Below are 12,130 nucleotides of genomic sequence, written 5' to 3'. Positions count from 1 at the left end.
TTTCCATTCCATACTCTGCCGTTTACTCTCCGGCTCTTAATGATGGATCTATGTTTCGTGACCAGAGATGATCCTGTCTAAGTTGTTGTCCCGTTCTTTAGCGTAGCGACCCAAATGTTTTTGGCAGATGTCCAAGCGCGTTTGTTTATGTAACTGTGTGGGTTGTTTTGGGACCCATCTTGCACAGACTTCATGAAACCCAAGTCTGTCGTGGAAGATTTCGTAGGCAAAACCGTGACTAATTGGCCGACGATGTGCCACTTCGACAATAGTTATTCGTCTGGCTATGAGAATCATTTCACGTGAACGCTCAATGGTTTCTTCCTTCATGGCGGCAAACGGTCGTCCGGCTCCTTCATCGTGCGTAACACTTGTGCGACCATTTCGGAATTTTTCAATCCATCCGTAGACACTCCGTTGTGGGAAAACACTGTTCCCGTACTGTACCGAAAGTCTGCGATGAATTCCGGCCCCTGATACGCCTTCCGACCACAAAAAACTGACCACTGAACGTTGCTCTTCTTTGGTGGAAATAGCGGAGCAGCCATGATTAACAGCATGGCAGCGATAGCGAAACTAACCTAGGAGCTTGAAAATTGCAGAGATATAACAACAAATAAACAAAGCATGCGTCATCAGCGTAAAATGACAGTACTACCAAAATAAATAAAAATGTAATTAAATTACGGATAATATTTGACAAATGTGCCGTATTTAACAGCGCTAGAAAATTTTGTAATCTTCAAAGACTTTTTTTTTTAATATCGCAGTGAAGAGAATTGCGTCGTACTGCTTTATGAAACTGATATCGGGGTATTGACCTTCAAATTATATAAGTACGAAGAAAAACTGAGGGGCCCACTCCGTAAGGTCCTCTCGTTCGATATGGCAGTGATGATGTCCGGACCGGATGCGCTGTCTGCTTACGGCCTACAACGGGGAAAGACTCGGCATTGAATTGTGCTGCGGCGGCTGTTGCGGAGACGGTGCGGCGCGCGCGGCGTGCTGTGACAGGAACCTGCTGGCGGTCAGGCCTGGCTGGCGCTGTCAACGGCCCCGCTCGCGGCTTTGTTCTCACCGCGCACCTGCACGCCGCCTCCGCTGCTGACCTCTGATGCCCGGCTGCCAGAGACGCGTCATCCGCACTGTATCAAATCATAGCCACATTAGTGTCTCATTTTCGTTCGGCTTTCTCTACAATTTTTCAGCCTTACTATCTTATGATGATGCGTTATGTCTGTCAGTTGTAAATGTCGTACGTAGTTTTGTAATTTGTAACTGTGTTGATTCAGAAATTTGTCGCACTTCCATAACGTCGAGAAAAAAATTATAATGTGTAACTAGCCACATTGCACATATAATTGAAGAATTATTCTAATGAAAAAGAACACAAAAACACCACCCATTTAATAGTGTAACACCAACAGACATAACATAAGCTATTAACAAGTTAGGAGGCAGTCTGAGCAGACTTCTCACAAGGAAAGAACTTACATTCGAGTGAACATCCCTATATTAAATTTTGTTTACGGGACCATTACATGCCTCTCAGTGTGCTGGTGATCGTCACTTTCCTGCAAATGTCTCCAGACGTCAAAGCAGATGTCTTAATTATAAATGCAAGTGAGAATTCAAAGCAATATCAGTGACTACGAAAGGCACAGTGAAGAAAAGCAAGATAATCACGTCATAACTGCACGATCTGTATCATCAGTGCCCAACGCCATGTCAGTGACACTTTAGAGGTTGTCCACAGGTTTTCCAATATCATACTCAGAGTTCTGCCATGCAGAATGAAATATTGGTCTGTATACTTCCGCAGATAATTGAGTTTAAATGACAGTGCATTTTCTTGATGAAGAATCTGCCACGGCTGCATGTTCCTGGAATGTAGTTTAAGTAAGTCTGTTTTTCTCTTGCCCCCCCCCCCCCCCCACAGATTATCCAGAACATTATGACCACCTACCTAATTGAAAGTATGTCCACCTGTGGCATGGATAACTGCGGCAAAGCGTCGTGGCATGGAAATGATGAGGCCTTCATCGGTTGCTGGAGGTAGTTGGCACCATATCTCCCCCCCCCCCCCCCCCCCCGACAGACGCACGTGTCACCTAATTCAGGGGAGGGAGCCATGAGCTCTGACGTCACCATGTTCAATCACATCCCAGATCTATTCGATTGGGTTGAGGTCTGGCAGCTTGGGGACCAACACATCATTTGCAACTCACCACTGTGTTGCTCAAACCACTCCATCACACTCCTGGCATTGTGACACGGTGCATTGCCTTGTTGAAAAATGCTACCAACATCAGGAAACAAGATTGTCATCAAGGGGCGTACGTGGTCTGCAACCAGTGTCCAATATTCCTTGGCCGTCGTGGTGCTCTGCACGAGGTCCACCGGACACATGAATGTTCCCCAGAGCATAATGGAGCCACTGCCATCTTTTCTCCGCCCACAGTACAGTTTCAAGGAGCTGTTCCCATGGAAGAGGGGGGATTTGCACCCATTGACATGTTGAAGAAGATATTGGGATTTATCAGACTGTGCAACCCTATGCCACTGTGCCAACATCTGGTGTCAGTGGTTGCATGCCCATTTCATCAGTGGTAGTTCCCAATTTTGTGGTGTCAACATTGGCACAGGCTTGGGTTATTAGATGCAGAGGCCCATCATTAGGAGTGTTTGGTGCACTTTGTGTTCAGGCACAATTGTACTCTGCTAAGCGTGAAAGTCTGGTGCTAATTCAGCCACAGTTTGCCGCCTGTCCTGTTGTACCAGTCTGCTCATCCTATGACGTCTGACATGCAGAATTAGGGATGGCTTTCGAAACACACATCATCTGAATGTGGTTTCACCACTTGTTGAAGACTCTCACCACAGTACTCTTCAAACACCCAACAACTCCTACAGTTTCCGAAATGCTTGTGCCAAATCTCCAAGCCATCACAATCTGCCATCAGTCAAACTTATACACGAACCGCACACTCAGTGATACTACACATGCACTGTGTGTTTGTCTGATTAGCAGTCATTCTTTGCCAGTTGATGGTGCTATCACATGGATGGGTTTATATTGATAGTAGATTGGTGGTCATAATCTTCTGACTGATCAGTATATTTTATATTGCCTTAATAAATGCACATTCAGAGGTTGTGCATATTTTGTAGCTTTAGGTGGAATATTTTTGAAACTATGCCTTTTCCTCCAGAGGCTTCCAATAGTACTTGTTCATCCTTATGTCCAGTCGAGAAGTCACAAAATACTAAGACGTTTGTTGCAAATGTCGATTCAGAACTGAGAGAAAACTGTCTTCAGATGTAATATTGTCTTCTCACACTTGCATCTATGAAGATATTTGGAGGTCATTGTTTTAGTTTCCCTTGGCATAGGGAATCCAAGTTTTCGTCATCTCTAAACGGGTGGGGAAGGGTGGCAGATTTTAGTACATTACAAACTGTTCTACATGTGGGGACAGCTGTCATCCCCACCCATGAGATTTCATGTTGACTTTTCGTCATGGCGCTGATGACCGTGATGTCGAGCGCCCCCTCAACCCAACTCCTCATCACCAAGTTTTCTATTTGGTTCTTATGAGCGTGTATACAATTTGTCTACCAATAGTCCATCCATTGATGTAGGCAGCAAACACAAAAATAATTCAAAGGAGGTCTGTTTGTTTTGCATTATTGTGAAATACAGGAGCAGGTGTCACAGTTATGATGAATGAGTTGAGGTGGCAGTCATTAAACAAAAGGTGTTTTTAATTACAGAGAGATTTTCTCACAAAATTTCAGCCACTATCTTCCTCCTCCTGAATGCCAAACCATTTTGTTGACTCTCTTTACACAGGGAGAAATAAGTATCATAATGAAGTAAGAGAAATCAGAGCTCATATGGAAAGAATTAGGTGCTCGTTTTTTCCCAGTTGTTATTTTACACTGGAATACTCGAGTAATAGTCAGAAAGTGGTTCTCTGTCAAACATTAAAGTGTGAATTACAACATTGACTCAGTGCCAGTTTGACAACAAACAATTTATTCCATCATACACATTTGTCTGTGGTTTTTCTGTTACCGATTGTCTTATGCACAGTATATGAATCTTGGACTTGGGCGCCTCTCTCATTTAATACCCCATGGTGACTTGTCTCTTGGTTGATTGGAATGCTAATAAAAACTGAAAAACAGTATGAAAATGCTGGCGTTTCATTGAAAACATTTTTGTATGTCAAGAGTGTCTAACAAGTAACTTTTTCTTTGTTATTTAAGTTCAGCAGTTAGCAGATATGAAATCTGCCATCTCAGTTAATTTACTTTCATTTTGGGAAACTATAAAGTTGAGAAGAAAATTTCAGTGGTTAATTGAAAATTGATGTAGAAAGGCTGTCTGTTCCTCCATCAAACATTAGCTATCTTCATAGTGTGCAGCTGAAGGTAAGGTTGAGAAGACTGAAGATCGTTTTCCTGTGTGTCAACGAATCTAGGGGGAGAGGTTTTAGGGTGGTGGTGGTGGTGGTGGTGGTGGTGGTGGTGGTCTTAAAAAATACAGAGAAATCTGAAAAGATTTTATTCTGTGGATCCTCTTTCAAAGTATGTATCTGAAGCACATGGGCAGATTCATTTATTTTTTATTTATTAATGAAGAAAAGTGAAACTGAATAAAAGGGTCACATTATTATCAAATAGATCAATTTGCTTAGGGCTAGTTTTTTCAAGTAGGCTGCTTGCCTTACTTAATATCATTGTATTGCGCTTTAGGTCCTTTTGGATGTACAATTCATAAAAGTAACAAGTTTACAAATGTTTCCATTTTGTGTGATCTGGAAGATGAGAGGGTAGGCACAAAAAATCCACTGCTTTGATTCCAAAGAGACTTGAATGGTAAGAACGATATCAATTTTTGTACAGTTGAAGGAGCTATTAAATTTTCAACTGAGCCAGTTATAGTCATTATAAAAATTTTCACACAGTCCCTATATACGATGACTTAACTGATCAATCAGCAGAGTGTGCTCACAATTTAAGTTTGTATTTTATAGGATTTAACACCGCATTGCCTCCAGTGACATTTGTGCTTATGAAGGACCCTGTCAAACAGATACAAAGCAAGTAATTTTTTTTTGTTGTGTATTTCATTATACAGCTTACACTGAACTTCACAAACATATTGTGTTTTAATATGTCATTGTATTTTTATGTCATTCTTTTCATTAATTCAGCCTGTCTTTGTTCACATTGCAGATCATGCAGTTTCCCAACCCATCACTATGGTACCTAGGAGATCAGGAAGCTTTCCTGGTAGTGAAGCAGCAAATATTCTCTCCCCCCGCTCCTCAGAAACTGGTGGTTTAGGAGTCAAAATGGTAGAATACGTCCTCGGTTCTTCACCAACTGGCAAAGACCTTGAACCTCGTATGAGAGGGCTTGTGCTGGTATGTTTATGACATTAAATAAACTAGATTTCAGACACAATCCTATTACATACATATATTATGTACAGTGTGGTTGTAACTAGTTATTTCATGAAATTGTTTAACATCACTAGCTTTTAGTAATAACATGTCTCTGATGTAAGCATGCTTGCTAATCCAATTACTAGTAGGGTTAACATTATATTTTGTTTCATAATTGTTGCTTGTTAGATATTGTATTCAGAACACAAGGACAAAAGTAATTCACTAACTGAGTAGATAGATATATTTATTAGCAGCTTGCATGAAAATGGAAATAATCATCTTGGTTTCAGTGTTGTATGTAAGAATCACAATTACGCAATTTCATAAGCGCAGTTATTTCTTTTACACACTGATTATATATATTCTGAGCAAAGGGGTAAATAGTGTTGAGGAGAAAATTTCACTAGTTCCATTATGAAACCTGTTACATGCAAACATACAGAAACATTGTAAGAAGAGAATTTGGTGAGGCATATGGAATAGGTGTAGATTAAGAGACTGTCAAGGTGTTAAGTGAGTAACAGCAGCTCACAAGTTTATGCATTTAGTGGAAAATGGTTGTTGTTAAAAAACATACTGACTGCATAATTTTTTCCACTGTGTCATAACAATGTCATGCGAGACCGAAGTATTGTGTATGGGACATACTGTTCATAATACATATACACAGTCCAACTTAGCGTAAACACCTTAACATAGGATGATCTAATTGTTTTTTACGTTCTGTGAATTGTTATACACTCATTTGCGGAACTTACTATTTCTGTAAATTAACTATGAAAGTTATTCTGTAGACATTGTCCTTGAGAATACTGAGGCTAGAGTTACGTAATGGGGAACGTAAACCTAACTCACGTGTGGTGACTTGGTATGAACAGGTCAGACAAAAATTAATTTACGTTAGCTGAATACTCAATTTCAGAATCCATTTGAGAAGAAAGTCATCTTATGGTTCAGTATTGCTGGCCTACTAAGTGCAAATGTGGTCATCCCAGTGACTTGTTATTAAATGTGGAGAAAGGTCGAAAACTGGATTTGTTGCTTAGAATGATGATGAGACATGAATTGTATATATTGTTTTCATTCCTTGTTTCCGATCACCACGATTTTGTTGGTTCTGCGTTGACAGTGAAGTACCTTTAATTCCAAAACGTACTAACCATGATATTTTGTTCTTAGTGCACATGTTAATTCTCTATGACATTAGAGTGTTCAACAAGATACAGTACATCGTCTTGTTTTACAGGAAAGCAAATGGGTTTCAAAGATGTAATAGAACTGCAGAAATACAAATGATGAAACGGTGCCCACTGAGCCCAGAGATCGCAGTTAATGACGACGATAATACGTCATCCACAAGAAATTGTTTCCGTTACAATGTAGAATGCAAAAGATACTCCAGTGCAGTGTTTCTGTATCAAGTGCCCTCTTCCACTGATTGATGGATGTATAGCTTACACATCTATTAAAGTTGAGACAGATCAGTGTAAATTAACTATATATCTAGGTACCAGCTGCACACACTCGGCAGTGCATGGAAGTGGGCACTTGTTAATTGAGGTGCTGACAAGGAGTGTGTTCTGCGTTATACATCATGATGCAAAGTTGCCCATGAGCTGTGGCATTTGGCTGGTTGAGACGTAAGTCTGCTAACTGCAGTCTCGTCATGCCACTAGTGCATCCACTCTCTGCGGTCATGTCTGGCTGAGGTGTTTGTGTTCCCTGCAGATTCTCCCAGGTAACTACCACGTCTGATCTCTGTGGCCCCTCCACAGTACATGCCTGCTATAAACAAAAGGACTGGTAGAGGCTCACAAACACAGTCACATAAGGGAGTGGTTTATATTGGACAGGCTGACCTGTCCACTTTGCTAGACTTGGCACTAGATGCCCCTAGGAGTGGCAAGAACAAGTGACAGAACTCAACAAACAATGATGGATAATGTTGAAAGCTCAAATTTTTGAAAGATATTAACACAAGTCCATCGTTAGCGTTTAACCCTAGTGCAGAAATGCTCTTCAATGTTGAAGAGCAGGTGCGTGGTGTATTATGTACATGCTGACAAGTAGCTATTTATTGTTATTCCTTCATCATTTAGTGCAGTAATTTACATCCCTTCATAGAGTGGTTACAAGTAACATTTAAGTTCATGCTTGACAGTAGTTTCATACATTATAAATCCTCGGTTGAATGCAAACTGCTGTTTGAGAATTGTTTTTGCAAACGAAATCATTATATCTTCATATTATTGCTGCGGTGTTATTCGCTCCCTTTCCACAAATTCCGCGTCTACCTTTTTTCTTCATTTGTTGCTCTTGCATGCACATATAGTGAATTTTGTAATGACACAGATGCATAACAACATTACCTGGTTAGCTTGGTGTCCCTTATCTTTTGAAAAGATGGTGTTTCATGATTTGAAAATAAAGGTTCTTTAGAAAAATTCAGTGTGGATGGTTGTTTTTCATTCTTTTCATTTGCTATCAACATCACCTGTCCATTGCTACCAGCCATGTTCAACAATGTGTACCATACAGACATCCATTTTCTTGTCATTTGTTGTTGATGTTGATGTTGCTGCTGCTGCTGCTGCTGCTGCTGCTGCTGTTATTGTGGTCCAAAAGACTGGTTTGCTGCAGCTCTCCATGCTTCACTATACCCTTTGCAAGCCTCATCATCTCGTAATAACCATTGCAACCTACATTCTGCTTAGTTTATTCATCTCTTGGTCTCCCTCTACGATTCAAATAGCAAAACACATCTACTACTTTAAGTGTCTCATTTCCTATCTAATTCACTGAGCATCACCTCATTTAATTCGACTACGTTTCGTTATCCTCGTTTCGCTTCTGTTGATGTTCATCTTGTATCCTCCTTTCAAGATGCTGTTCATTTCTGTAAAAATTATAAATAGCTTTTTGCTCCCTGTATTTAGCCCTGCCACCTTCAGATTTTCAAAGAGGGTATTCCAGTCAACATTGTCAAAAGATTTCTCTTAAGTCTACAAGTGCTAGAAATATAGGTTTGCCTTTCCTTAACCTACCGTCTAAGATAAGCCGTAGGGTCAGTATTGCCTCGCGTCTTCCAACGTTTCTATGGAATCCAAACTGATTCTTCCCAAGGTCGGTCTCTACCAGTTTTCCATCCATCTGTAAAGAATTTGTGTTAGTATTTTGCAACTATGATTTATTAAACTGATAGTTCAGTAATTTTCACACTTTCCAATGCCAAAGAAAGCAGGCATTGGTATCATTATATTCTTCTTGAAGTCTGAGGGTATTTTGCCTGGCTCGTACATATTGCTCACCAGCTGGAAGAGTTTTGTCATGGTTGGCTCTCCCAAGGCTATCACTAGTTCTAATGGAATGTTGTCTCCTCCCAGTTCTTTGTTTTGACTTAACGTCTTTCAGTCCTGTGTCAGTTTCTTCTTGCAGTATCATTTCTCCCATTTCCTCTTCATCTATGTCTTCTTCCATTTCCATAAAATTGCCGTCAAGTAAATTGCACTTGTATAGACCCTCCGTATATTCTTTCCACCTTTCTGCTTTCCCTTCTTTGATTGGGATGGGTCTCCATCTGAGCTGTTGATATTCATACAGGTGGTTCTCTTTTCTCCAAAGGTCTCTTTAATTTTCCTGTAGGCAGTATCGATCTTACCCTAGTGATATATGCTTCTACATTCTTATATTTGTTCTCTAGCAATCCCTGCTTAGCCATTTTGCTCTTGTCGATCTCATTTTTGAGACGTTTGTATTCCTTTTTCACTGCTTCATGTACTGCATTTTTGTATTTTCTCCTGTCATTAATTAAATGCAATATATCCTCGTTGCCTAAGGATTTCTACCTATTTATTTCTCTTTTTACCTATTTATTCCTCTATTTTTTTTACCTATTTATTTCTCTGTTGCCTTCACTATGCCATCTCTCAAAGCTACCCATTCTTCTTCTACTGTATTTCATTTCCCCATTTTTATCAGTCTTTCCCAAGTGCTGTCTCTGAAACTCTCTACAACCTCTGGTTCTTTCAGTTTATCGAGGTCCATCTCCTTAATATCCTGCCTTTCTTCAGTTTTAATCTAAAATTCATAACCAATAAATTGTGGTCACAGTCCACAACTGCCCATGGAAATGTCGTACAATTTAAAACATCGTTCCTAATTACGTCCTACCATTATATAATCTGTCTGAGACCTTCCAGTGTCTCTAGGCCTCTTCCATGTACACAGTCTTCTTTCATGATTCTTAAACCAAGTGTTAGCTATGATAAAGTTATGCTCTGTGCAAAATTCTACCAGTCAGCTTCCCCTTTCATTCCTTACCCCTGGTCCTCATTCACCTACTACTTTTACTTCTCTTCCTCTTCCTTCACTTTCTCTTCCTTTTCCTACAGTCACGTTCTAGTCCCCCATGACTATTAAATTTTTATCTTTCTTAACTATCTGAACAATTTATTTTATCGCATCATACATTTCCTCAATCTCTTAATCATCTGCAGAGCTAGTTGTCATATAAACTTGTACTACTGTGGTAGGCATGGGCTTAGTGTCTATCTTGGCTGCAATAATGCGTTCACTATGCTGTTTGTAGTAGCTTATTCGCATTCCTATTTTTTTATACATTATTAAACCCACTCCTCAATTACCCTGTATTCATCTGACCAGAAGCCTTGTTCTTCCTGCAACCGTACTTCACTGATTCCCACAATATCTAACTGACCTATCCATTTCCCTTTTTAAATTTTCTAACCTACCTGCCCAATTAAGGGATCTGACATTCTACGCTTAGATCTGTAGAATGCCAGTTTGTTTCTCTTGGTAATGATGTCCTCCAGAGTAGTCCGCACCTGGAGATCTGAATGGGGGACTATTTACCTCTGGAATACTTTACCCAAGAGGGTTCAGTAAAGCTGCATGCCTGTGGGATAAATTTCAGCTATAGTTTCCCCTTGCTTTCAGCCGTTTGCAGTACCAGGACAACAAGGCCGTTTTGGTCGATGTTACAAGGCCAAATCAGTCGCTCATAAAGTCTGTTGCCCCTGCAGGTACTGAAAACACTGCTGCCCCTCTTCAGGAACCACACATTTGTCTGGCCTCTCAACAGATTTCTCTCCACCATGGTTTCACCTACGGTACGGCTATCTGTGTCGCTGAGGCATGCAAGCCTCCTCACCAATGGCATGGTCCGCAGTTCGTGGGGTACTAAATATTTATTGCACATTGGGTCAGCAGTATAAAACCCACCCTTTGTCTTGCTATAATCTTATATATAATGTAAAGTTTCCTTGTATCCTCCTGTACTGTTCCTTCATTGTCCATTGTCGAAATGAGTACAATACATTTGTTACGTTTAGGTACATACTGTACTATAGTAATTTCTTTCTGGTATCTAAAAACTTCTGAACTGATTTCTGTGTTCATTCTTGTTGGGCAGGAACTCGGCTGGAATTTATTTTTCATCCTTTCTAAGAGTTCATACATAAGATTTTGTTTTGCTGGAAGGAGGGGGAGAGAGAGAGAGGTAGAGAGAGAGAGAGAGAGAGAGAGAGAGAGAGAGAGAGAGAGAGAGAGAGAGAGAGAGAGATAGTATACCATATACCAGTTATCTATTGTCACATTCATATTTATGCCTGTTAATCAGCTCTGTTAGTCTACACACAATGTCAAATGGTTCATTAGAAACACAAAATAGTTCTATTGGCTGCAACCACCTCAGAATGCTTCTAGTTTCTTGTCAGTAGTAACATATTCTCAAAGATTTTAACTGATCATGCAGTTTTTCTCAAATGCATACAGAATGCTCCCAATAGCTACTAACCTATTTTTTGTGCCTCATATCCTTAGTTTCTTTAGCACCAAACCTAATACTCTCAGAAGGAACAAAATATCTTGTAACTCATGCAGGATCTCAAAACAGTCATTCCTGTTCCATCATTTCACCAAAATTGCAATGAATTTATGTTTTTTTCAACCTTTAGGTCAGTCAAATAAAGTATGACTAATACTCCTGAAACATCAATTTGATCTGTCATCTTAGCATCCCTATCTGTAGAATAATATTATTCTTGCGTGTTTCTGTGAATTAATACATTCATAAAATGATAAACTTCATCTTTCATATCTATACTTACAATTAAATTTATTTTACATTATTGTATGCTACCATTTTAGGAACTGGAAAAATATTGAAATTCCCCCCCCCCGCCAGTACACAAGATGTCTTTCTATGTACATCTATTTTATTTGTTGTCCCTACCAAAAAATATACAATCTTTAGTATCAAAGAAAGATAATTTCTCGTCACACTGAATTTCAGTCACTATTGTGATCACCTGGTAATATCACTTGATCCTTTCCACTACAAAACAAAAAAAACATCAATATCTCCTCAATCGTTGTCTTCCCTAAGAATCTCTAAAAGAATCTGTTCTAATTCCTCCTCTGTCAAGTATTTTGTGGCACGAAAGTTAGAAACATGAACTACTGTTGTCATATAATGCAGTATAATAACAGAAGTCTGTAGAATATACTGCTCTTCTTCTTCTTCTTCTTCTTCTTCTTCTTCCCCACATGGCTTCATGTAAATGTAAAAGACATAATGCTGACAATTCGAAATTTTAAGGTCCAGGAGTAACTTACTGTTATCTGTTTTGTTGATGCTGTTGCATGTGACC

The 12,130-nt window shown here is 39.7% G+C and overlaps 1 protein-coding gene across 15 annotated transcripts in view; it reads left to right on the top strand.

The window, feature by feature from the left end:
• LOC126335395 (pumilio homolog 2-like) overlaps positions 1-12,130 on the top strand; it is a 550,606-nt gene that overhangs the window by 274,985 nt on the left and 263,491 nt on the right. For all 15 annotated transcript variants that reach the window (XM_049998621.1, XM_049998625.1, XM_049998620.1 and 12 more), the window contains one exon: positions 5,245-5,435. In XM_049998621.1, the coding sequence (XP_049854578.1) occupies positions 5,245-5,435 (191 nt within the window). The remainder of the gene's footprint in view (positions 1-5,244; positions 5,436-12,130) is intronic.

The sequence above is a fragment of the Schistocerca gregaria genome, chromosome 2 (genome assembly GCF_023897955.1).
Source record: "Schistocerca gregaria isolate iqSchGreg1 chromosome 2, iqSchGreg1.2, whole genome shotgun sequence".
Lineage (NCBI taxonomy): Eukaryota > Metazoa > Arthropoda > Insecta > Orthoptera > Acrididae > Schistocerca > Schistocerca gregaria.
This window is presented reverse-complemented; position numbering and strand designations above follow the sequence as displayed.